The sequence below is a fragment of the Copadichromis virginalis genome, linkage group LG19 (genome assembly GCF_057382275.1).
Source record: "Copadichromis virginalis isolate Kocher_CV1m ecotype Utaka linkage group LG19, C_Virginalis_male_GT1.1, whole genome shotgun sequence".
NCBI classification, from domain to species: domain Eukaryota; kingdom Metazoa; phylum Chordata; class Actinopteri; order Cichliformes; family Cichlidae; genus Copadichromis; species Copadichromis virginalis.
In genome coordinates, this window is record NC_140636.1 from 8,230,629 (window position 1) to 8,257,163 (window position 26,535).

At 41.8% G+C, this 26,535-nt stretch overlaps 1 protein-coding gene across 1 annotated transcript; it reads left to right on the forward strand.

Moving 5' to 3' along the window:
- The first annotated feature begins 9,323 nt into the window (after positions 1–9,323).
- egln3 (egl-9 family hypoxia-inducible factor 3) lies at positions 9,324–25,568 on the forward strand. Its single transcript, XM_085440805.1, is given in 6 exon segments — positions 9,324–10,304; positions 10,306–10,935; positions 22,463–22,582; positions 22,913–23,049; positions 23,286–23,359; positions 23,469–25,568. Coding segments are annotated over 6 exon segments (1,185 nt in total). The 5' UTR covers positions 9,324–10,124; the 3' UTR covers positions 23,513–25,568.
- Positions 25,569–26,535: the final 967 nt, after the last annotated feature.

The following is a 26,535-nucleotide window of genomic DNA, read 5'->3' on the forward strand; positions in this document are numbered from 1 at the left end:
CACTCTCAAATTACAACATGTACGCACTCTGCCAAGGAATCATTCCTTCCTTTGCTCTCTGGCTGCAGATCAGAAAGGAAACAGAGGTCTGGTTACTGGTTAACTCAGACGATGAAGCTATTCTCACGTACGCACAAGAGGGTGCTCACTGGAGTTTGAACCGCCGTTATATGAAACACAAAAACAATCTGATTTGCCCACAAATATACCTTTATTGTCTCTTATATGTCATCAGATGTTAACTTTTAAAGGCTACACCTACTTTAATTTGCTTTGTGTTTTAGTGCTCTTAATAGATGTTCATTTTTATGCTAAATAATGAACAAGAAGCAACACAGTGCTTTTTTTCCCCCCACACGTGCAAACCTAAACAAAGCTTGACTGTGTTGTACGCCCTTTTTGAGCCCTGAATGGTCAAATCTTCCAATTATAAAGAGTATACTTTGCTTAACCAAGAATAATGGCACTAACCTGATGATGGTGATGGTTGTGGCAGTTTAAACTCTTAGAGTGATTTGTTGTGTTTAGTTGTAGTTGCAAAAGGATTTCCAGTCCTATAGAAGTCTAAGGAAAACCAGCATGTCTCTGTTGACCTCTGTACAAACCTTACTGACTTATAGTCACTGTCAATCATTCTTGGGCCAAAAGGGGCATCATCCATTGGGTAGTGACTTGTGATTGGAAAAGCTGTTAGCCAATGAGCATGCAGTCACACAGTAAGACCTTCTTGTCACATCCAGTTTTTGCAACCAAGATGGCGGAAACACTTCAAAGCAGGACTTCAGAAATAATGTGGTGACATTACAGTATCTCTGTCCGTCTTTTATACTGTCTGTGGTTGTTGGCAACACTTTCTTCTTTGTAGTTGTGTGATTAAATGGCGGTGGTCTAAACAATTTCTTTATATACTGCCATCTTCAGAGGTAGGAACATATTATATTCTACTAGGGGGATTATTCATTTCAAGAAGATCAATTATTAGTTAGTTTTTTTTCCAATATAAAAACCATTTGAAACATTTCTCTGGCTCTCTTCCATGGTGTGTCTTTTGTCCTGTCTCCAGCCCCTCACCCCAAATGGCACACGGCAGATGGCTGCCCCTCCCTGAGCTTGATGCTACAAGAGTTTTCTTCCTGTTAAGAGGGAGTTTTTTCTTTTCACTGTTGCCAAGTGCTTGCTCATAAGGGGTCATTTGATTGTTGGGATTTTCTCTGTACTATGGTAGGGTCTTTGCCTTACAGTATAAAGCATCCTGAGGCGAGTATTGTTGTCATTTGGTGCAATATAAATAAAACTGAATTTAAGCTCATTTAAGATACCAGCAGGCAAGGCTGATTTATCAGTTTGGATATAGGTTCAAATAAATTTTGTGTAAAACCCAAACTAGGTGCTAAAAGAACCTTTACATGTTTATTAGACCTAACGGAAGCCCTTTCACAATACAGTTTAAATAAAAAATATAAAAATGCATAAAAACATTCGTGTGTTTTGTGGAAACTGTTGGAGAGCAAATAACATATTGTGCTGAATAGAATTTGTAGTTCTTTTTTCAAAGACATTATGTTGGTGATATGTTCTCTCACCCCAACCGGTCGCAGCAGATGGCCCCGCCCCTCCCTGAGCCTGGTTCTGCTGGAGGTTTCTTCCTGTTGAAAGGGAGTTTTTCCTTCCCACTGTCGCCAAAGTGCTTGCTCATAGGGGGTCATATGATTGTTGGGTTTTTCTCTGTACCTATGAAGCGCCTTGAGGCGACTTTTGTTGTGATTTGGCGCTATATAAATAAAATTGAATTGAATTGAATGTTGATGATGTTAAATTATATTAAAACGTTTACGCCCTCTCTACTGACACTATAAGTTGCAGGGCCATCATCCAAGCTGATTACATGTAATGGAAACAAGCTGAACTTACCAAAATGACATTCCCCTTCAGGTGACCTTTGACCCTCTGCTCTCAAGAGTCACTGTTATTTCTGACTTTTGTGTTTGTCTGAAGAGAGAAAAAAATATTTACACTACAACCAGTTTGCAGCAAACACTGACTCATAGGGGGTGTGGTCATTAATGGGCGTCACTGTGCTGATTAAGGGCAAGCCTTTGGTAGAGCTGGCACAGCTTCTTTAACACCGTCCCTGTTTCATCTGGCAACAGGAAGCTGACTGCTGTGTGGAGAATCACGTATGCAGACATTCCTCAGAAATGGAGCTCCGGGGAGCGAGCAGCGACAGCGAGGCACGACGTGACACGTCTGCACCCTCTGATTCCTTATTAAGTACTTGGTTATCAGATACACGGGTTATTTTCTTCAACCTTGAATCCACCCTGCAGGGTCACTGAGTGTCTGCTGTAGAGCGCTGCCAACACAACATAGTGATACTGAAAGACTTTTAATGCTATTGATATTTATAGTCAGCTAATAATATTTAAAACAAATAAAAATGTTTGAAATAGAAGCAACTAAAATAACTCAAAGGGGCAGTCTAGTCCAGTTGTTTTTAGTATTGCCAGCAGTCTGTTTTATTTAGAAAGTATTTCAACTTTTGTATAACAGGCACCTCACTTTTTTTACTAGCAGCCCATTACAAAAACATATGTTTGTTATCATTTCTTTCACTGAATCAGCACGAAAAGTCCCAATAATACAGTTTTAAAGGCATAAAATAGTATTTTTGTACTATGAGGTACAATAAGGTGATTCCCAAAGAGTTATTGGCTGAAATCTTATCTATAGCTCAGCATGGTGTGCCATGTGTCCTTAAAAAAACAGAGGAAACTGGACAAGTGAAAGACTGTGGCAGCCCTTAAAACTATGAACAGTATCTTCAAGTCATGTCACTAAGAAATTAGAAAAAAATCCAGCACAGACCTGACACAAAAATGGACAGATTCATCATTTTTCCTTGAGTTGATCCATCTACTGTTTACTGAAGCCAAGCGAGACATACAACAGTGAGAGTCTAAAGCCATCTGTAAAACACGGTAGAGGCTCTGTCATTGCATGGGGCTGCAATTCAGCCAGTGGTATTTGAGATCAAAACTGATGGAACTATGAACACAGAAGTGCTAAATGAATGTGTATGTGATTGGGCAAGTGCTTTGAGTGGTCAATTTAGTATAAAGATGCTCCATAAAAAACAGTCAGTTTGCAATTTAGTGTCAGATTTTGATTTATCAAGCAATAACATCTGTATTTGTTACTGTATTTGTTGCTGTCACTTGTGTCTTTTTTCAACATGAAAAAAGCAACAAATACAGTTGCCAATGCATCTATCTGGATAAAAGCAAATACACAGTAGTGTTGGGCAAGTTACTTTGAAAAAGTAATTAATTATAGTTACTAGTTACTTCTTCAAAAAAGTAACTGAGTTAGTAACTGAGTTACAAGATTCTAAAAGTAATTAATTGAAAAGTAACTATTGTGTTACTTTGCGACCCAATGAGGTCAACCTCATATGTCTGAATTTACAGTTATGTTTTCATTTTGACATACTGTATTAACACAATTGATCTAAAATCAGACAAAAAACATAATATCTGAGTAGAAAAAGTTATATTTTTTACTGTAACAACCACTAACATGTTTAATGAATCATATTTCATAACTTTAAATGCAAATATAAGTTGTCAATTTTAAAATCCTATGTTGCAAGTTATTTGCAGCCATTTACCTTTTACCCTTTTTTAATAACCATTTCAAACTAGGTAACAATCAGCTGTTCTGCATTCAATAAGATGCCACACAAATTATTTGTGCCACTCCAAAAATTTCTGTCCACTATAAAGGAGAACATCACAGCCTGATACCTGCAGGTCTGACAGCAGCAGGTGTATCACTCCTGTTTCTACCAGGAGACAGCAGTCAGCTCATTGTTCTGACACACAAAACAAAACTATCCACAACACTACACACTAACTACACAAGACAACACATTAACTACATAATCCCAACACGCTAAACGTCACAAATCTCTCACATCTCAAAACTCGCTCTCTCTCTCTCTCTCTCGCCGTCACTCCTATAACTTCCCCGTCTTCCTAAACAACCAAATATCATGTTGCCATATCATTTTTTGATTGGTCGACACGGTGCATTTTTCCACCAACACGAAAGGGCGGGGTTTTGGGGGTTTTTTGGTCATAAGCAGAGAGTGCTCGCTGCGCTGTCCTTAGACAGTAAACGTGACAAAACTATTCAGGAAAAAACACACGTATGTATTGTTTATCATGACTCTGGTTTCACGTGGCCTATCAACACAATTTAAAAACTGGTATATGTCACCTTGTTGCTTTGTCATCTTGAAGTGGTCATGTGATTGGCAAAACAATGACAATGACAATGCGCGCAGCTGCTTAGCAGATACTGCACATGGAGCGGACATTCCCGGACTCTCTCATTATTGCTCTTGGGGACTTTAATAAAGTCAATCTGAGCCATGAGCTTCCCAAATACAAGCAGTATATTAAATGCCCGACCAGAGAGGAGAGGACATTAGACCACTGTTACAGCACGATCAGCGGGGCCTATCGCGCGGTGCCCCGCGCTTCACTCGGACTTTCTGACCACGTCATGATCCACCTAATCCCCGCGTACAGACAGAGGCTGAAGCTCTCCAAACCTGTCGTGAGGACCAAAAAACTGTGGAGCAACGAGGCTGTGGAGGAGCTTCGCACGTGTTTGGAGTCTACAGACGGGGACACAATGAAGGCTGCTTCTAACAGCTTGGATGAGTTTACGGACACTGTCACCTCCACTTCTGTGAGGACAGCATTGTGCCATCACGCACCAGGGTGAGTTATAACAACGACAAACCCTGGTTTACTCCTAAACTCAAGAAGCTGTGGCTGGAAAAGAGAAAGGCGTTCAGAAGCGGAGACAGGGACTGCTACAGAGAGGCCAAGTACAGGTTCACTAAAGAAGTGGACGTTGCTAAACATCAGCACTCTGAGAAGATGCAGCAGCAGATCTCAGAGAATGACTCGGCCTCTGTGTGGAAAAGTTTTAGGAATATCACCAACTACAAGCCTAAAACCCCCCACTCCACTGATGACTTGCTCTTAGCCAACACCCTCAACGACTTCTACTGCCGTTTTGACGAGCCATCAGGCAGCCTTCACACCTCCAACGGCCCCAACAATAGAGGCACTTTGGACACTCATTCCCCCACCTCTCCCCCCTCCATAGAGCCATCACCACCTTCAAACACTTCACCTACAACACCCCCCTCCTCACCCCACACAAAGGAGGATTTCACACCACCTCCTCCCACCACAACTCTTCATATTCATGAAGCAGGTGTGAGGAAGCAGTTTAGGAGTCTGAATGCTCGAAAAGCTCCCGGCCCAGACGGTGTGTCTCCTGCCACCCTCAGACACTGTGCAAACGAGCTGGCCCCAGTGTTTTCTGGCATTTTCAACTCCTCACTGCAGGCATGTCATGTGCCTGCCTGCTTCAAATCCTCTACCATAATCCCTGTCCCCAAGAAACCTAGGATCACTGGACTAAATGACTACCGACCCGTGGCTCTGACATCTGTGGTCATGAAGTCTTTTGAGCGCCTGGTTCTCTCCTATCTCAAGACCCTCACGGCCCCCCTCCTGGACCCCCTGCAGTTTGCATACAGAGCCAACAGGTCTGTAGATGACGCAATCAACATGGCCCTACACTTCATCCTGCAGCATCTGGACTCCCCAGGAACCTACGCCAGGATCCTGTTTGTGGACTTCAGCTCTGCATTCAACACCATCCTTCCAGACCATCTCCAAGGCAAGCTTTCCCAGATGAATGTGCCTGATCCCATCTGCCGGTGGATCACTGACTTCCTGTCGGACAGGAAGCAGCATGTGAGGCTGGGAAAGAATGTCTCGGACTCCCGGACCATCAGGGCTGTGTTCTTTCTCCTCTGCTCTTCTCCCTGTATACTAACTGCTGCACCTCCACCCACCAGTCTGTCAAGCTAATCAAGTTTGCAGATGACACCACCGTTATTGGACTCATCTCGGACGGGGATGAGTCTGCCTACAGGAGGGAGGTTGAACGTCTGGTGTCTTGGTGCAGCCACAACAACCTGGTGCTGAATGCCCAGAAGACAGTGGAGATTATTGTGGACTTCAGGAAGCACACAGCCCCACTCCCCCCCATCATCCTGTCTGACACCCCCATCACCTCTGTGGACTCATTCCGCTTCCTGGGTACCACCGTCACCCAGGACCTGAAGTGGGAGCCCACCATCACCTCCGTCATTAAGAAAGCCCAGCAGAGGATGTACTTCCTGAGGCAGCTGAAGAAATTCAACCTGCCAACACGGACGATGATGCAATTCTACACTGCAATCATCGAGTCCATCCTCACCCCCTCCATCACCGTGTGGTACGCTGGAGCCACTATCAGGGACAAACAGAGACTGCAGCGTGTTGTGCACTCTGCTGAGAAGGTGATTGGCTGCAGACTCCCATCTCTGCAGGACCTGTACACCTCCAGGACATTGCGGCGTGCAGCCCGGATCTCAGCTGACCCTTCTCACCCTGGACACAGTCTGTTTGACCTGCTCCCCTCAGGCAGGAGGCTCCGGTCCATTCGCACCAGAACCTCTCGCCATAAGAACAGTTTCTTCCCCTCTGCTGTTGGACACATGAACAATAACTGTATGACTGTTCCCACCACTAACACATGACCCTACGCTGTGTTCACTGCATCATTCCATGTTTGGCACTGATCACCACCTGCACTCATGTATATATCTTTCTACGTAGCACTTTTAATTCTTATTCTTATTTTTTCATGTCTATTTAAGCGTAATTTATGACAGTATGTTTGCACTGAAGCACCGCAGCAATTTCCTAACCTGCTCAACATTTGACAATAAAACCCTTTCTGATTCTGATTCTGATTAAAGCTGTAGCGCCCAGATTACTTACAGCTACTTCCGTGCAACTGATATAAGAAGGGATAAGCTGAAGACAGCTTCAACACTGTTTGTTGAAAAATAGTAACGTGAACGCACCGCATTTTCTTGTTAGTAACGGTAACAGCGTTGTAACAATAGAAATAGTAATTAGTTAGATTACGCGCTACTGAAAAAAGTAACGCCGTTATTCCCATCACTGACTGTCAGTCATGGATTGGCCTCCCCAGAGCCCAAACATTATTAAAATAGCGTGGGGTTGAAAGAGCAAGAAATAAAAGGCAGCCAGCACCCAAAGAAGAACTTTGGATAGTCCTTAAAAAAATCTGGAGAACTATTCTTGAAACTACCTAAGGAAATTACAAGAAAGCTTGCCTAAAAGAAATATTGCTTTATTAAAGAGTAGAGGTGGCAATACCAAAAATTAACATTCAAGCTCATTAGAACTGTAACAACTCTATTTTTGCTTATATGCTGCTGTATTTCCATCTTTGACTTCTTCCATTTTCCTAGCAAAAAATAAAGAAATGAGGTGAAACTAGTCATTTTGTCCAGTACTGTAGATTTGCATTCTGCAGATGCTTGTTAACACATGTTACTGTGTGACCAGAACCATGATGAACCACAACAAACCAAACACCCTGTGTCTCCAGGAGCTAAGAATTTGATAGTTTGTCTGTTCAGGTTTTGTTCAGTTAATTTGGTCTTAGGTTTTTAAAAAAAATGTAATTTAAAGTTTTAAACCCAACATATGTACACACAGTTATCATTATCAATGAAATGGCTGTAATGGAATAGTCCAAAGCAATTGCCATGATTAACATCATGTGATCAAGAACATATGTTAAGGAGCATTTATAAGGATTTATGTGAAGAGATTCCAATTGCCCTTACACTGGCTCCTTGATCTTTAATGTGGGTCTCTTAAGGTGAAACTACAATGTCCTTAAAAGGGACTACAAAAAGAACGTCTTAGATGATTCCCTCCACAAATTCTCACCATGTTTTCTCATGAGTGTCATATAACCACTTGCAAAGAAATCATGTTACTATTAAAATGTTAATTTATAGATTTTATTTATTTATGTTTAATTTAATTTACTATAAATATTCATATAAAGCAATAACTTGACAAAATGTAGATTGGATCACAAAAGTGTGACGTTCAGAGTCCAGTGAAGGGTTTAATACAGCCTGTATCTGAAAGTTTGGTTTAGACCAAATCAGCAATTTATGGCATGAAATTTTATTGTCTGACGGTTTATTAGGAGAGCATTACCTCCTTTCCTTTCATAAAGAATCATCCAGTGTAGCCTAAAGGACATAATATGGGAAGCACTACAGCACCTTCACTTATTTAGGGAATTTGAAGAGCTGTTGTTATGCCTGCCATGCAGATTCTTACGGGTCACTCGTGTCTTATATTTTCATGGTTGAAAAACAGATCTTAAGCTCTGTTAAAAACTGCAGAAAAATCATTTTTACACCATCTCCACATGTCACAACCCAAGGCCGGAATCTTGTCGTTCAACATAATTTTCTTCTAAAACATACTCTGAGCATCAGTATCATTACATAGTTTCAATAGCAAAATGGCACCAATTCAATGATCATGTTGAAGAGGAGCAGAAACAAACGCTGATGCCCTGGATTATTCAAAAAGTGCATTTTGGCTCAAATTTCCATGGTTATTCCACCATAAAGATGAGTGTAGCATATGAAACCTCATTTTGACTTACATTCTTCTTCTAGAACCTTTACTGACAACATAATTTTCTAACATCCTTTTGTTAAAAAAAATCAATGTCTGTAATTTTAAACAAACAAACAAAAACATTCATTTCATGAAGGTAAACTTTTACATTTTATATGTGGGTTGAATAGAGTTGCTGTGGTGACCTTGGCCACCCCTGACCACACCTTATCTTCTCCCCTGACCTTAATGTCTACTTATAGCGATCTCTAAAGTTTAGATCCTTCTAGAGCTAAATAGTATTATGCCGTGTTTACGTATCTATACGCCTTCCTCTGAGAAAGAGGATTAAATTATCATTAATCATTTATTTATCATTAAATAAATGAACCTAGAGGTTTCTTCTTCCTTTTTGATAATTACTCAAAATCTCTTGGTTCTCTCTACTTAAATGTGCTTAAAAAGATAACTAACTTAACCAATGCACGTTTAAATAGGGGTATTGTACAGTTCGACGGCTGTAAGATACAGTCACCAGAAAATCGGCATACGTGTTGCTTTTATTAGCAAACCGATATTATTAATCTGATGGTCACTTCTTTAAAGTTTAGCTCTGCGTCTTTATATAGCAGCAGTGATGTTTCAGCCCCTTCCTGCACTCTCGGGATGTCTCAGCTAACGTGCACGCTTCGCTCGACTCTCAGTGCGTGCTTCGGTCATCCGAGGCAGCCTCTGTACTAGAATCTGCCGCAAGTCACGTACGTTCCGAGGTGACAGCAGATTATTCCACTGCGACTTTTTTGGGAGCAGTAACGGGATTCACACGGCTTTTTGACTGGGGGAAAAACCAGCAGGTACACTACCCCGACAGCTGTTTCCGAGAAAATGTTGTTTTTATTTTTTTAATGACAACGTAAAAAATACGACTTTACTCTCAGTTTGGCAGATACAAACGGTCTGGAGTCGGCCAAACAGCGCGGTGCTGGCAGAAATGCGCGTCAGATAGCTGTTTTAAGACATTCTGTGTATGTTTTGGAGGAACAGTCCGCCTATATTTTACTGAATAAGTTTAAAAGTACAACTTCGATAGACAGGCTATCCTGCCAAAAAGGTCACGGTAGACGGTGGAACAACCTAAAACATTATTATTATTATTATTATTATTATTATTATTATTATTATTATTATTATTATTAGACTTTCAAAAACTATCCTAACCCATTAAAGTACAATGCAACAAAAACTTCTGACCAAAACTTTCAAAATAAAAGCATTGTCGACAAATGATTTTGGATTTTTGGATAGTGAAGGAAAGTCCTTTCCAGCATATATTCTTGTGATACTTTTTTTTTTTTTCAACTTTTTGATATATTTTTGTAATGGCTGTTTGTGTAGCTATTAAGGTGGCCTTTACTCTCACTCTTATTTTGGAAACCAGCTTGCTCATTTTCTGTCTTCCTGTTCTTTCCTGGGGGCTTTGTGCTTTCCTATAAAACAGTCAGCAGAGTGTAGAGCAGCTAAACAAGTCGGATGGGAACGCATGCAGACATGAGTCCTCTATCCAAGGTTGTGAATAAGGAAGAAATTAAAACTGACTCCCACAAACTTGTCAATGATGATGATAATGACCACAGACATGCAGATCAGCTGCTCCCCTGGAGGTTTAGCAGTGCTGACACTGGACCTGGAGACACTTTTGTGGGGGTAGAGCCCCACAGTTGTGGGGGTAGAGCCCCAAGTTGGGACTGGTGTCAAAGCTGGATTTGATACAGGGTTCGATACTGGAGATGGCGTTACATTTGGGACCAGCAGCAACAGTGTTACAGTTGCAGACATGAAAGGTCAGATCCAAGAAAATGGGACTGGGGTTGAAGCTGGAATTGAAGCTGTGAGTGAAGTCGGGAAAACAGTCAGAGATATAGCCAGGGCTGGGGCTGGGAAAAATAGGGCCGGGATCGTACCCTATGCTCTTCCCTGGAGCGCCCATCCCAGATCCAAAGACCGGAGGTACCGCAGCAGTCACAGACTGGTGCTCCACTACATCATCCCCAGCATGAACTCCTATGGCATGTGCATCATTGACAACTTCCTCGGGAGCAAAATTGGAGACCGGGTTCTGCAAGAGGTCCAAGAGCTGCACCACTCCGGGAAGATGCAGGACGGCAAGCTGGCCAGCAGAGGCCTGGACAACACTAGGAGTATTCGTGGAGACCAGATCGTTTGGGTGGAAGGAAACGAGCCAGGCTGCGAGAACATCGGCTACCTGCTGTCGAAGATGGACAAACTGGTCACCTACGCCGATGGGAAGTTGGGGAAGCACAAGATCAGAGGAAGGCACAAGGTTAGTAGCTGTCATACTCCGTCTACATCCCCATGCACCTCACTTACTTTATATCTGAAGGTTATTTTATTCCATAGGAATTCTGTTTTAGTGTTTCCTCAGGATCTTTGAATCTTTATTTTTATCAGTGATTTGTACATAACTGCCAATATTGGCAGGGGACCTATTTCTCAATAAACTCTTGATTACTTTGGAGTTTATGTGTACAGTCTGGGATGGACTACTGTGAGAGATTTCAAATGTTTTTCCTGACAGTAATTAAGAACATTTAGGAGGTTACAGTGCTTGAGTACACTTTTCTTGAATTATACTTCCAAATTATTTCAGAGTGTAACATTGTTCTTTTTACTACACTGCGTTTTTACAGCTTGTGGTAATCATAGGAAGTTTTTACACAGTGAACAATACAACATTTTATAATGCTGTAGATTAAACCAGCCATTTCAAACCTTTCCGTTGTCTTGTGAAAAGCAAAGAGCTGTTGGGCTCACATATCTCAGCAGGTCTGTGGAATCCTGATTTGTTTTTTTGGGTTTTTTTTTTTCCAGCTTAACGTCTCCCAGTATGTGTTCAAATAATCCAATATCTGACATAGAGTCAATCTTTATTTTTTGAGTCTCTGTAATCAAAGTGTGCAGCATTCAACACTCCACTGTAATTATAGCACCATAATCATAGTCTTGAGGCGACTGTTGTTGTGATTTGGCGCTGTATAAATAAAATTTAATTGAATACTAGAATTTAAAATTGCTGCAAATAATTAATTAAAGATGAACGATTTTAAGACATACCCGGTAATACACTTCAATTGTTTACGGGTTTAGTTTAATTGTTATTATTATTTATATATTTATTTATTTATTTTAATATTATTATCCTGTATGCTGCATGATAGTTTCCGTTGCAGCTGCTTTGTATTTTCCCTGCACGTGGTCAAGTACACGTTCACTGTTTACTTCCGTTAGGGAGGGGAGGAGGCAGTGAGCGCGAGGGCTACATGCAGCTCACGTAGTACTTAATGGCGACGGGCACGCCCAGCGCGTGGGCACGTTACCGAACCACTACTGCTCCTTTAACTTTAACTAACTCGCATTGTGGCAACTTTACTGCGTGATATTTTGTGTTGCTGACAACGAGGTGAATGATCTGTGTGGAGTTTGTGCTGCCGTGGTTTCTTGTTGTGGCACATTGTTTTTTTGTGTACCGCTTGTTTTGTGTGGGAATTCAAGTGAAAATGATTTGGCACGCGAATCGTCACGTGATGTAAGAGGAGGCCATAAAAGAGAAACGCAGTGGGGAAGTCACGAAGCCTCACCTCTCCCCCACACAGTGGACATCACATCCAGCACGTCTCTCACTCCTCGCACATTCACTCCCCGATCTCTACTGTAAAGCTAGAGGAATGCCACCGGAAGTAGGCCGGCATTCCTGTAAAATAAAGCTATAAAACTATCGTAACTCTCAAGAATCAATTGTCAATTCAGAGGAATTCGTCTTATTGAAGGCTAAATGTCGAATCAATATCAGAATTAGTGCATTTGATTTAAAAGTTAGCTTTGTGTTTTACAGTTAAGCATCATGACGAATTTCAATACAGTTGAATTTCATCAGAATGCTTAGTGTATATATAATGCGACAGATTAGTTTGAACTATTGCTGAGCTTAGAATATTTAGCATTTTACGTGACAAATCACTTGTACAAAAATGATTTGTTAAAATGTCTTTTGATCATATTATTGATTAGTTTTCAGCAATTAATGAGAAATGCTCTATAGCAGCCTGTTTAGTCTCATACTGAAATATTTTAGTCCCACGCTGAAGGTTTATTCTTTCAGATATATTATTTAATTTTTTCTGGAACTGATGTTCCAGACACCCTTGTAATAACTAGCAATCCCCTCGACCACCGTTAAAAATTAAACACACCAAGAGGCAAAAGGTTTGTCAGGCAGTGCGACACTTATTGTGAAATCCGTTACCGGATGTGGTGTACTTGTACAGTCGCTTGATCGCCTGTGTCGTGGGCAGAATGATAAACGCGAGCGGAGAAACGCAGGACTTCAGAGGTATTCCGTGAACTCTGTCAGCTCGGTGCTTGACTGTTGGACTTCAGCAGGGCTGAATTCAGACCGTCACAGAAACAGAGCTGACGGCGAAACGGGCTTCCCTCTCTCTGTTTGTCGATTCAATCATTTTACAGCCAAAACTTTGAACCTGCGACTCGTTTCTTTTTGTACGTTTTTTAAACTTCCAAGATTACCTCAACAGTTAAAATGCCTTTCATTGAACACTTATCGGACACGGAATTGGAGCGTTTGGCTCTTGAGCAGGTCGTCCCGGCCCTGCAGGAATACGGCTTCTACTACGTGGACGGACTCCTCGGCGAGCTGGCCGGGGGCGCGGTGTTGGATCAGGTGAAAGACATGCACCGCTCTGGAGTTCTGCAGGACGGCCGGCTGGCCGGATCCGTCCCGGCAGTCCACCGGAGGAGCATCCGTGGAGACAAGATCGCCTGGGTGAGCGGATCGGAACGCGGCTGCGAGGCCATCAACTTCTTGCTCAACCTGATCGATAAGCTGATCTCCTTTTGCTCCGGGAGGCTGGGAAACAAAGCGATTCGGGAAAGATCCCAGGTAAGCGAAACCGCCTGGTGGCACGATCCTGGTTTACAGCCATCGTGACGATTCAGAAAAACAAGCTAATAAAGGGCCAAAATGTGCCAGTATTTGATCGGGAGCGACCAAACAGGAGACGCAGAGGACCAGAGCTGACAAAACTGAGGAAAGCAAAATACGAACCGATCTTTAAACACGATCAGACCTGCTTACATGTGTAGTTTGTCGTCGAATGTTTGAAAACCAAAAAGCCCAAATAAAGCACATCATGAGTAGTTTATTCAGAGTTAAAGTGAGTAAAACCCCGAAATAAGCATCATAAGATATGTACTTTTTAAAAGGGTACACTGTTTAAAGCCGACTTTAGTAAACTCATTTTAGTTAAGTAACAAATTCTTTAACTGTTTTTTATATAATTTATTTGTGATGTAGACCGTAAAGACTTTATAACTTGCTTCGTGTAGTTTTCACCATCAACAAACTCCAGTCAGCAGTTAAAAATAAACTTCGTGTGTCTGGAACTCACAGGTTAAAATAAAAACGGAGATGTCACTCCCCACTGTCAGTAGTGGCATTGTGCTGAAGCTGTGCGCTGGTTTGGACTCCAGCTGGTTATAAGTGATGCTGAGATCAGGAGATGCTGTTTATCTCAGGCCTTCCTTCTTTCATTTAACGGCTTGGCTCATCACACGCTCCTCACATGCTCTCCTCCTCTAGCTGCTCAGTGGAAAGGTGCATCATGCGTAGAAGTAAACACACCAAAGCTCTTGCACAAAAACATGGCATGCTGTGACAGTGGTTTTAATATTGGTATTTATTACAGCGAATTGTTAGTTGTGAAAAAGGCAGATGTGAGCTCAAGTGGACTCTACATAACTTAATCACTAGGCACTGACTGGAGCTCTGCTTTATTTCCTCTATCCTTTTCTTTCTTTCTGTTGTGCTTGGACGTTCTTCTTTTTCTCAGTAACTTGTTGGCCTTTTGGCAGTATTTCAGTAACTGACCAATTCTGGGCCCTGAGCCAGTGTTTCAGAAACCAGAACAAGGTGCAGGAAGGGCAGGGAATTTACGACATCAGGTCAGGTCCTCTGGGTGTTCTCCGCTGCTGTGATGATTAATGGCGTGAAGATTACGGTTCCGTCGTAGGAGTACCATTCTCAGCTTTTACATGTATCGTCTCTACCTATTAACCTGAACAGAAACCTGTGGGCATTGACCCAGAATGAGCCTCCACATAATAATAACAATATTGTATTTACTAGCAGTATATAAACTGCTGAATTGACATGCAGTACAATGCAGTTCAAAGTAGATCTAAAGTTCTATTAATGTGTTAAAAACTTTAACTCTACAACTCTCAGACAGATAATGAACAGCAGTATTGTAGGAATAATAATGCAAGTTGTGAAGACTGAAGGCTGAAACTAAGGCACCCTTAAGTGAGATGGTGTAGATACAACGCACTGTTTCGTGTGCACAGCAGCTAGAGAAAATCTTTATTTTATCTAATTTGTTTTACTTTTACTGGAGAACTTTTAGATTTTGTGATGTACTTGGCACATGTAAAAACAACGTTATTAAGCTGTGTCCTTTAGCTAACAGTAGTGTTACAATTAGTCAGTAAACAGTTAGTGTAGTTTGTGTGACTAATGTCATTTCACTTTGGCACAGTATAATAAAATATCCAAGGGCCTACATTAAATGGATTATTTTATTATAGGATGTATATTTTTCATACATTTCCATAAAAATGGCCGGAGGTGGAATTTAACTGATCAAAATACATTTACTTAGGAACAGTTGTGATATTTTGATACCATGGTAGCATTTACAGGATATTGTTTTATAGTGATATTATACAGGAAAACTGTTACAGAGAAAGAGAAAAACAACTAGTAAATACTAGTTGTTTTTCTCTTTCTCTGTGACCCAAGAATTAATGTGTAAGAATCACAGGCTGGTACCAAGGTCGAAAATACCACAGAGATCACTTCCTTATTCCCATCCTCCCTTCTTTATCTCCTAGAAAAGAGCTTGTTAAAGGCCAGGTGGTTTGTTTCAGAATTCACTAATGAAAGAACTCTGTATTCTATGTCTAGGAGTGTATTTTGCTGGGATAATCATAAATTGTAGCTGAACTGATAAACTATACAAAGGATACTTCTTTGCTCAGAGGGCAGGAAGACGTTTCCTTATTTGGTCTGTACCGGTCTGAACTGAGAATCTGCGCCAGGATCCTGTTTGTGGACTTCAGCTCTGCCTTCAACACCATCCTTCCAGACCATCTCCGAGACAAGCTTTCCCAGATGAATGTGCCTGACCCCATCTTCCGGTGGATCACTGACTTCCTGACGGACAGGAAGCAGCATGTGAGGCTGGGAAAGAATGTCTCGGACTCCCGGACCATCAGCACCGGCTCCCCTCAGGGCTGTGTTCTTTCTCCTCTGCTCTTCTCCCTGTACACCAACTGCTGCACCTCCACCCACCAGTCTGTCAAGCTAATCAAGTTTGCAGATGACACCACCGTTATTGGACTCATGTCGGACGGGGATGAGTCTGCCTACAGGAGGGAGGTTGAACGTCTGGTGTCCTGGTGCAGCCACAACAACCTGGTGCTGAATGCCCAGAAGACAGTGGAGATTATTGTGGACTTCAGGAAGCACACAGCCCCACTCCCCCCCATCATCCTGACTGACACCCCCATCACCTCTGTGGACTCATTCCGCTTCCTGGGTACCACCATCACCCAGGACCTGAAGTGGGAGCCCACCATCACCTCCGTCATTAAGAAAGCCCAGCAGAGGATGTACTTTCTGAGGCAGCTGAAGAAATTCAACCTGCCAACACGGACGATGATGCAGTTCTACACTGCAATCATCGAGTCCATCCTCACCCCCTCCATCACCGTGTGGTACGCTGGAGCCACTATCAGGGACAAACAGAGACTGCAGCGTGTTGTGCGCTCTGCTGAGAAGGTGATTGGCTGCAGACTCCCATCTCTGCAGGACCTGTACACCTCCAGGACATTGCGGCGTGCAGCTCGGATCTCAGCTGACCCTTCTCACCCTGGACACAGTCTGTTTGACCTGCTCCCCTCAGGCAGGAGGCTCCGGTCCATTCGCACCAGAACCTCTCGCCATAAGAACAGTTTCTTCCCCTCTGCTGTTGGACACATGAACAATAACCATATGACTGTTCCCACCACTAACACATGACCCTACGCTGTGTTCACTGCATCATTCCATGTTTGGCACTGATCACCACCTGCACTCATGTATATATCTTTCAACGTAGCACTCTTAATTCTTATTCTCATGTATATATCTCATGTATAGCTCATGCACATATCTTTCTACGTAGCACTTTTAATTCTTATCCCTACTTTTATTTTTTCATGTCCATTTAAGTGCTATTTATGACACTATGTTTGCACTGAAGCACCGCAGCAATTTCCTAATGTTGTAAACCTGCTCAACATTTGGCAATAAACCCCTTTCTGATTCTGATTCTGCTGACACACGAACCTTTTTCCTCTATATAAACTGTTGTCTGATGAATAAACCTTTGAGTTGATTTTGGGAAAGCAACCTGAAGCAGTCTGTGTTTCCTTGTTCTCCCAAGCTACTCCCGGCGCTGTAACTAACCTGCTGAACGGCATACCTGAGTGTTACTTTGAATAATTTTGAATCTCATAGGGTAAAGACAAAACTCTGCTTATAGGTGCCCACGCCTCGGAGGAAACCCGATCCACGGAGAAACCCGGGACGGAGATTTCTTTCACTTATCTTCAAGGACATTTTGTTGCTGATACTTGCTTTAAATATAGGTAGCAAATATTTAGGAATCGGTTTAAATTTTTCTATAGTTGAGGGACTGGTAGAAAACAGCTCATGCATTAAGCTGGTGCTCCAGACTCCAGTTTCTCTTCCCTTTTCTCGCACATTGATGAATTTGTCCCAGAGGGTCATCAGCAGTGGAAAACCTCTATCCCATCACCTCTCCTCTGAAGCACCAAAGAAGTTTTGCATCAGTGGGTTTCTCAGTCTCCCCTCACTCTAGACATTTGCAGTCCTAAGACAAATTAAGACGATAGTATTCATTACCTATAACACTGCCACAGTCTGTGTAAGATTAAATTAAAAATTTAAGCTGCTTTTTGTTTTAAAGGCTTTTAGACTGCTGGACCTGAGCCACAATAAGTAACGACTCGCGTCACAAATGTAACTTAATTTGAAATTCAGTAATTTTAACATCGGTACTGCTCGATCGGCGAGTGAAATGTGCTTACATCTAAAAGAGAATTCTTTGACCACTTTGCTTGGACTGTCCAAACCACCAATCCACAATGAATCTTGGGATCTCCTTGATTCATCCCGCAAAAAAGACATTTATGAGCTGCATTTTAAGAAAAATTTGAAGGGTTTGTCATCTCGTAACATAATTTCACGTCTATAGTCACAGCAAGCCTAGCAAACCCCATGACCACCTGTATGGTGTCCCAATCAGTGTGGGCATCTTCCTAATATAAAAATTCAGGTGGATGTGTCATAAACATATTCCCCCTACTCAGAGTTTTATGAAAGTGGAAACCAGCCATTGAGGCCAAAATCAATTTTTGTACTAGGATATGCTTTTAATGCTCAACATGGGAGTCTATGGGCATTGACTCCTTTTTAGTACCAGCCCCAAGTGGCACTTAGAGGAACTCCAAGACTGAGACTGCATTTTATTAAAATACCTCAATGTCATTTGGATCTGATTTGCAAAAATTCACATTTTGTTTTGTTGTTGTTGTTGTTTGACATTTCTAAAAATCTAATTGAATATATCTAAGAGATTTGAGACTTTACATTTTGGTTATAGGAGAGCAGAAAAACTGAAACTCAACAGAAAGGGGGAGATCTAGTCAGTCACTTACAGATATTCTATTTTACACAGATGGAAAAATATGTTAGATAAATGATATCAAAAGCCTGCAACAACTAGTCAGCTAATTTATTGAAATAACAACATCAAGTCAGTGTTTGATGGATGCCAGACTGTGTCTGTGTCCTTTTCTCTGAGATCAGCATCACTTGGGCTCGAATGACCCTGACCTTAACTTTAAAACTAAGCCTAACTCTCAAAAAGTTCTTGTTAAAGTTTTAAATCCCAAAGCAAGGAGCGACCAAACTGTCTTAAATTTTCAAAAATGTCCCTATAAAGACATTGTTCCTCGGAAAGTCAGACACAGCAGAACAGATACACGCCCATTCGTGTGAGTGGGCGTGAAGGTATGCGCGTGTAGCAGTGGACATTCTCACGTACACATTCAATTCTTCCTTCACTCCTCCTCAGCACACACTAAAGCTCACTCACTCACATACAGTATCCTCATTACACACACACACACACACACACACACACACACACACACACACACACACACACACACACACACACACACATTCACGTGCTGCAGTGTACAGTAAGCTCTTATCACATGTTTGTGTGTGTACGTGTTATCAGATAGAACTTCTTGTGAAAACGGGTCAGCCTGGTTACAACACACACACACACACACACACACACACACACACACACACACACACACACACACACACACACACACACACACACACGTGGAGATGATGCAGGAGAATAAACAGCAGGATTTGTCTTTTGTGTGGAGGACACAAAACACCTTTAATAATAGTTTGAAATACAATTCTGATTATGATACAAGCAGCTGGACATAATTAAAAATCAAAGATTGCACCCAAAGTAGTAGACAAACCCAACTCCAAGCATTGCTTGACACCAGTCTGTTAGGTGGTTGAAGCCAAACAGTCTAGCTCCAGTATCTGTGAGGCATTAAAAAGGTCTTAAAACCTCTTGGACTGGGTTTGCTAAAAGTTGCAGAATCACTGCTGCTGGATGTCGGTGGCGCTGCAGACGCGCTGTAGCCTCACGCGCCACACGTAGCTTTGTCATTAAACCATCAGCTGGCTGGAAACCTGCCAAACAACCGCACAGACATCACCACACCTGCACAACATCTCCCCGTGCCCCTCTCCTCCCCCCTCTCTGCATCTCCCTCTGCTAGAGAGATAAGATAAAGTTGAATTGAAAAACAGTTCTAAGGCGTTTTGTTTTCAGCCCTTTTCCTCTCACAGTGTATCATTTCATCTCCGCTCAGCCCCCCTCCTGTGTCACTGCGCTTTTTTTTTTTTCTCATTCTACAGGAACTCACTTGTACGATGACAGTAATGATGATGAAGCCTGTATGTGTGTGTGTACGTGCCCTAGTGGCGGCGTGTAAACAAACTTGCGTGATTTCTCCACTTCCCCTCAGAGCGAGCCTGTGGAGCAGGTCAGCCGCTCGTTATCAGCGCTAGGGGTTTGTCGTCACTGGCAGCCAGGGAGGCCTGAAACTACGTGCACGTTTGGAGTCCCTCGCGCATACTGACGGGGGCTTGACTTCTGCACCCACCCACCATCCCGATCCCCTTCTCATGAAAAGCAATAGAGAGGGGCGTTTCACAGCGAGAGCGCCCAAAAGGGAAGGGATGTGGCTTCTACATGGTTGCATGCGACGGGTGTATAAACACAGACATCAGGTGGTACATGTTGATGTCGGTAAGGTTACTAAAGGTGTGCTGCTGTTGTCGTTGATGTATCGAGGGAATGGTCTATTGGATCTGGGGTTAATCTGCACTGTGACCTTCCTGTATAAACTGGCATGTGTGTTGATAATCGTAAAGGAAAGGAAGTGAACAGGATGTTCGCTTCCATGAGATTCTATGGAGCGTGCAAAGGTGTAGAAGGCCTTTGCACGCATGTGTTTGACAATAAGGGGGGTTCACAATGAAATCCCATCAGAGAAAAGGGGCAAGCACGTTGACAGCGTGACTGCTGCCGTGACTTTGCCTCTATAATTGTCTGCTATCGAGGTTCCGCGAATAAATGCAAATCACGCTCATGTCTTGGACATGTGCGTACATTGAGCTACAGGCATTGGTCGAGGGGCTTGCGTGCAGTCTGTGTGTAATCATCGGGGTGAGGTGACGACGTTGACGTCAGAGAGATGGTAAAGATAACACGCTTTGACATAAATCAGTGCTGCTGATGTTTGTTTTGGCGCGTTTAAGGAACATGTGTTTTTAACAAGCATCAATCTTCTCTAACGTCATTTTCCTTTTCTTTTTTTCTTTCATTTGTAAAGTAGGGTCCACATTCTGGAAAAAATGATTGATTTTTCAGTGCCAAATGATGAAACATGGAAACTTGCACAAAACTTTAATAAATTGTCTTTTAATATTTTTTTTCTGTTTTGGAAAAAATTAAAGGGGCAGGTGTGTTTTACTGCAAGCCCAAGTAAATAATAATATCAGTCTGTGAAATGCTAGATGTAGGTGTTTAGCTGCAGTGGGCAGTCTGAGCAGATCTAACCTGAGTAGCACAGAATCAGCTGTTTGTGACCACTGGGTTTTGTTTCATCGGCAAGGATCACAGTTTGTGCTTTGTTTTCTGTGGACTCTGAGACACAGTCTCACGTCTCACAGTCTCGTCTCTTACTCTGAGCTTATCAGACACTTCCTGCTGGGGTTATGAGGTCGCAGCGCTGCAGGGAGGGGATGCAGGGAAACCCCCCCCCCTAGCTCCCACCTCCCATGTCCTGTTTGGAAAAGGTTTCCATTTTAACTGAAATGAACTCGTTTTCTGTGAATATTTATTGTATTTTTATTATTTTATTTTTATTTATTGCTTCGAGGAAGCAATTAATTATGAGGACTCTGTAGTCAAAGCACTGGTTTGTAAGAACTGGTATTCTAGTTTTAGTATTTCTTTCATTTTAAACATGTAAAAAGAAATGGCTCATTTTCAAAAAATAGTGGAACAAATAGATGATGGGGCCAAAATCTCAGTGACGTCAGGATTCCTGGTTGTGTTGGGAAATCTGTCGGTCTTTGCAAAACTATTATGGCCTCTTATCAATACTGTAACCACAAGCGCGGCTGTTCCAATTTCCTCCCAATACTGACTGGCAGCACGTACGCACACACACACATATGTACACATACACGTGTACGTGCGACTCGGTGTGTAGGCATGCAACCACAACAAGCACATCTGGACACGAGAAATATTAGTAAATAACCACCACACACACACCTACATTGGTGCGCACACACATAGAGGGAGTATGTGTAATTGTGTCAGCATAACTGATTTTCAACGCGCCAGCTTTTATTTCGAAGATTATATCAGCCACTGTACTCGTTCAGCATTACTTGTTTTTATATTATGTTATTATATTTCCAAAACAAGCCATAGGAAATGATCATCTTATTACATCAGATTGTGCTAAACTAAAAGAACAGTCTAGTACATTTTTATTTCCTGTTATCTCTGTTAACACTACAATTTTATTCCTGATATTTTAGTATTTTTACTATTCATCAGTTCCTTCCATTATACTCCAGTTTCAGAACTTCACTTCTTTTCTTTTCTCTCTTGATTCATGTGTTGATGGTTTGATTTGTAAAACTTTGGAAAAACGTGAGCAGCAGTTGTGACAGCTCACAAGTTTACAAAGCCTCAGTTAAATTCTACTGATGAGAACCACAATTATGAATAATTACAATATCAGTGGTAACAAAAATAAAAAGTAACCAAGTAATAACTAATCAATTCTGTTTATATGTGCTGTTTTCCATTATGTTTCGTAAATAAATCTGTGAAGCAAAAACTTTATTTATCTGTGTAATGTAGTCAAATATGAGACACATGAGGAAAAAAATAGCAGTTAATGTTAGCACTTTCTATGATGTCCGAGCTCGTGGTGAAGTGCATTTAAAGCAGCAGGGTTTTGTGGTAGTAGTGACACGGGAGTGCTCTAATTATTTCTGCTTGTGCGTGTCTGTTTAGGCTATGGTGGCGTGTTACCCAGGAAATGGGGCGGGTTATGTCAAGCACGTGGACAATCCCAACTGTGATGGACGCTGCATCACCTGCATCTACTACCTCAACAAGAACTGGAATGCCAAGGTGCTTATTACACTTTGTTCATTTATTCATTTATCGAACCCTCTTTTCAGTTTTTCGTGTTTGATCACCATCTCGAATCTTTTTTATGATTTCAAGTCTGATTGTGAGCTGAGTGAATAGTGAAGTTTCTGACTTTGATCTCTGATGATATCAGTATGAAATGTTTTTTTGCTTCCTTTGACTTGATAAAATCAGAGGAAGTGATCGCGACTGATTAGAATTAAGATGTGAATATTTGCACATTATTGGTTTCTGTCTGGGGACAGGAGTGAATAGAAATGAGAGAAAAAGAACTTTCACTAAATTGTCTTTCCTGCTGTTGTTTATCAGGAGCATGGCGGCATCCTCAGGATCTTTCCAGAAGGGAAGTCGTACGTGGCAGACATCAAGCCACTTTTTGATAGGCTGCTCTTCTTTTGGTCAGACCGCAGGAACCCACATGAAGTGCAGCCTTCCTATACCACCAGGTAACCCGCCAACCAACCCATCAGTACCCCAATTCATGAGGCAGCTTCTCCTGTAACTACTACAGACATGATGACTTGGACCATCTGCCTTTGTTGGCATTTGTTAGATGTGTTGTAATTTTCCTTAAAACATGGCAAATTAATTAGCAAAAACGTAACCCTTATTAACACACACTGGTCGTTACAGACAGCAATGGCAACCACTGAAGACACTGTTCTTGCCGTTTGTGTTTCAGGTACGCCATCACAGTTTGGTATTTCGACTCTGAGGAGCGAGCCGAGGCCAAGAGACGCTTCAGAGACCTCACAGGTACAAACGAACCCCGGACAAAGCGCAGTTTATTTCCACAGCAAATGCTTTCAAATTATATCTTGAGACAGAATTTCATTTCTGAATGTCTTTGTTTTTTCTGTTTCAGCATCAAAGGCGCAGCAGGGCGGTAGCTCCAGCAGCTCCAGCTGATCACGAGGAGGTGTCACCACCTAGTGTTCAACCTCCAAACCGCAGGAGAGGGCGGCAGGGTTCCTTCTGGTCGTCGAAGCTTCTGGAAAAGCTGAAAGAAAAGTTGAAAAACAAACAAAAAAAAAAAGTTTTTACCCTGTCCTGATCTAAGGACGGGCGTTTCTGACCTGCCTGCATTTCTGCTGCTGCTCCTGCTGCTGCTATAACCCGAGGCACTTTGGGCGACCTGCAGCTGTTCTGGACATTCCCTGCTTTTCATGATGTTTCTGCAATACGCAGCTGATTTCGTCTGAGTGGAGAGAAAAAACTGTACACTGTACTTTTTTTTTTTTTTTTGGTAAATTTTCTTTTAAAGCCTCGCCTTCAGATGAGAGGAGGAGGAGAGTTTGCCGACAGCTTTCGGGGTTTACAGAGAGACATGATGTTTTTAAACCACTGTGACGGAAGTTTCACACTTAAATGTGTGCTTAAGAAGGAGGAGCACAGAACTGTTGCTTAAACTACAGAAGAAGAAGAAAAATTGTTTACCAGTAGATGATGCCTCGATATCCACCGACCAATGAGGGCTGAACTTGAAAAAGATGAAAATACATGTTTCAAATTTGAGATCTTATTAGGAGAAACTTTTGAAAAAACTTTGTATATTTTATTGTGAACAACCAAAAGGAAAAAAAGAGCTTGCTAGATTGAAATACTGAGTCATTAAGGATTTCTTTTATTTAAAAAAACTCCATTAGCATTAAGTCAATTATTTATTTTAAATTCAACAAATTTATTAAATCACTAATAGTTTTATTACCCTAGAACTTAGATGTAAATGTTTCCACTTAATATATCATACAGTGCATCGCTGGAGTGCCAATTTTGGGAAGAGCACTTTGCCGCGATGATATAAAACGTTTGTGGAAAATAGCTGTGTCATCTAATCCAGAAAAGTAAAACGAATAGTTTAATCGGTTACTTTTCCAAATTCCTTGTAGCTTCAACCAAGCTTCCAATTGGGAACTAGCGTGTGCTGCAAATCACCTTCTAGTAAATGGTTTTGTAGGTTCAGCTAAGCTGCTGGCCTCGGACAAAATGCTCTTAAAGGGGACCCATTCTGCTCATTCTCACTCCGTATTTTTATTCTTGAACTCTTAAATGAGCAACGTCGTACGATTCACAGTTCAAAATAATGCCTACTTACCGTATCCTGCTTAGTTCATGAAAATGATTTCCTTCCTTGACATAGTGAATAACATGAAATATGTTCGTGTGATAGAAAAGAAGGAAAAGCAAAAAGGTCCCCTTTAAGGTCAAGTTTGCATTTAATGGGAATGAATTGTTCATTGAAGTTTACCATATGATCTCTTATATTGCACTACCTTCCATCATCATATGTGAAAGGTTTTACTTTCCAACACAATTCTACTGAGATTTGATAAATGACGTATTTTTTATAGTAAAATGTGTTAAATATCCACAATTGCAGATTTGTTTTTCATACCCTTCTCGGAATGCTTCTGTGTATTAGTGAACTTTGTTGGCTGAGAAATAGAAAAACCTTTCACTTTAAGTGTGATTCACAAATAGTCTTCCGTAAATTATTTTGACAAAACGCTCCATTTACTCCGGTCCCCGTGAGTTCGGTCCCTGAATCAAAAAACGGATGTCTGTGTCTGGTGCAAGCGCCGTCCTCTGCTGACGGAGAAGGACGATGAGGAGACAGATTCCACTGATACAGCAGATTTGACGGGAGCGTGTGAAGCAGCTGTCAAAGAGACTGTACATATGAGAGGATGAATAATTGATGTTCCGTTCAAACAGCCCTTCTGAGACATTATTGCGCTCGAGTCGCTGTCCTGAAACAATAACGCTCACCGCCAACTTACACCACCTTTAAAACTGATCTGTCATCTTCATTGCAGCGGGAGTGGGACAACCCCCCCCCCACTTGGGCTCTCTGCTGGTATTACTGCATTCTTTGGTGGAAGAGTTAAGTCTTGTACACAATCCGAATGTTCTGTAAACATGATATTTACAAATGTGTTGAATACAACTTCGGTTTAAAAAAACAGACTGTGGTGTTTGACTTTATTTATGGCTTTATGGTTTATTTAACCATTCACATCACCGGTACAGCTGAGCAATTAGTGGTTTTATTTACAAGTAAAATAAGTGGTTCAATTATGAACTCTTATATAAATTCAAGGGCTGCTCCAGTGCAATTCACTGATCAGGTATAACATGAGCACTGACAGGTGAAGTGAATAACACTGACATTTCTTCATGATAGCAACTGTTAGTGAGTGGGCTATATCAGCGAACAAGTGAACATGTAGGTCCCAACGTTGATGTGTTAGAAGCAGGAAAAATGGGCCAAATTGGGATGTGACTAGATGGGTTAGAGCATCTCCAAAACTGCAGTTCTTGTGGGAGTTTCCTGGTCTGCAGTGGTCAGTATCTATTAAAATGGTCCAAGGAAGAAAGAGTGGTGAGCCAGTGACAGGGTCATCACTGGCCAAGTCTCACTGATGCACACAGGGAGTAACTGTGACAAGCTAATGTTGCTCAAATTGCCAAAAAAGTTGATGCTGGTTTAAAAATTACTGATAGCTCAATTGATATGTGTGGGAATACACAGTGCATTCCAGTTTGCAAATGGGGCTGCATAACTGCAGACCTCCCAGGGTGCCCATGCTGACCTGCATCTCCCACCAAAACCACCACCAATGTGCATGTGAGCATCAGAACTGGACAACGGAGCAATGGTAGAAGGTAGTCTGGTGTGGTCTAAGGAGCTTGGAAAGAAAAGTGTTTGGAGAAGCTTCTTCAGTTCTAAGAGCAACTGGTGGAGAGTCCCAGATTTTAAGCCCTATCCTCCCAACTAAGAAGGATCCGAAAGACAAACACAACAACAACAAAACAACAAACTTTATTTATATAGCACATTTAAAAACCAGTGGTGTACCAAAGTGCTTAAGAGAGTAGGATGAAGTAACAGGGAAGGATGAGGTCTATGGCAAGGTACCAAAACATGCTAG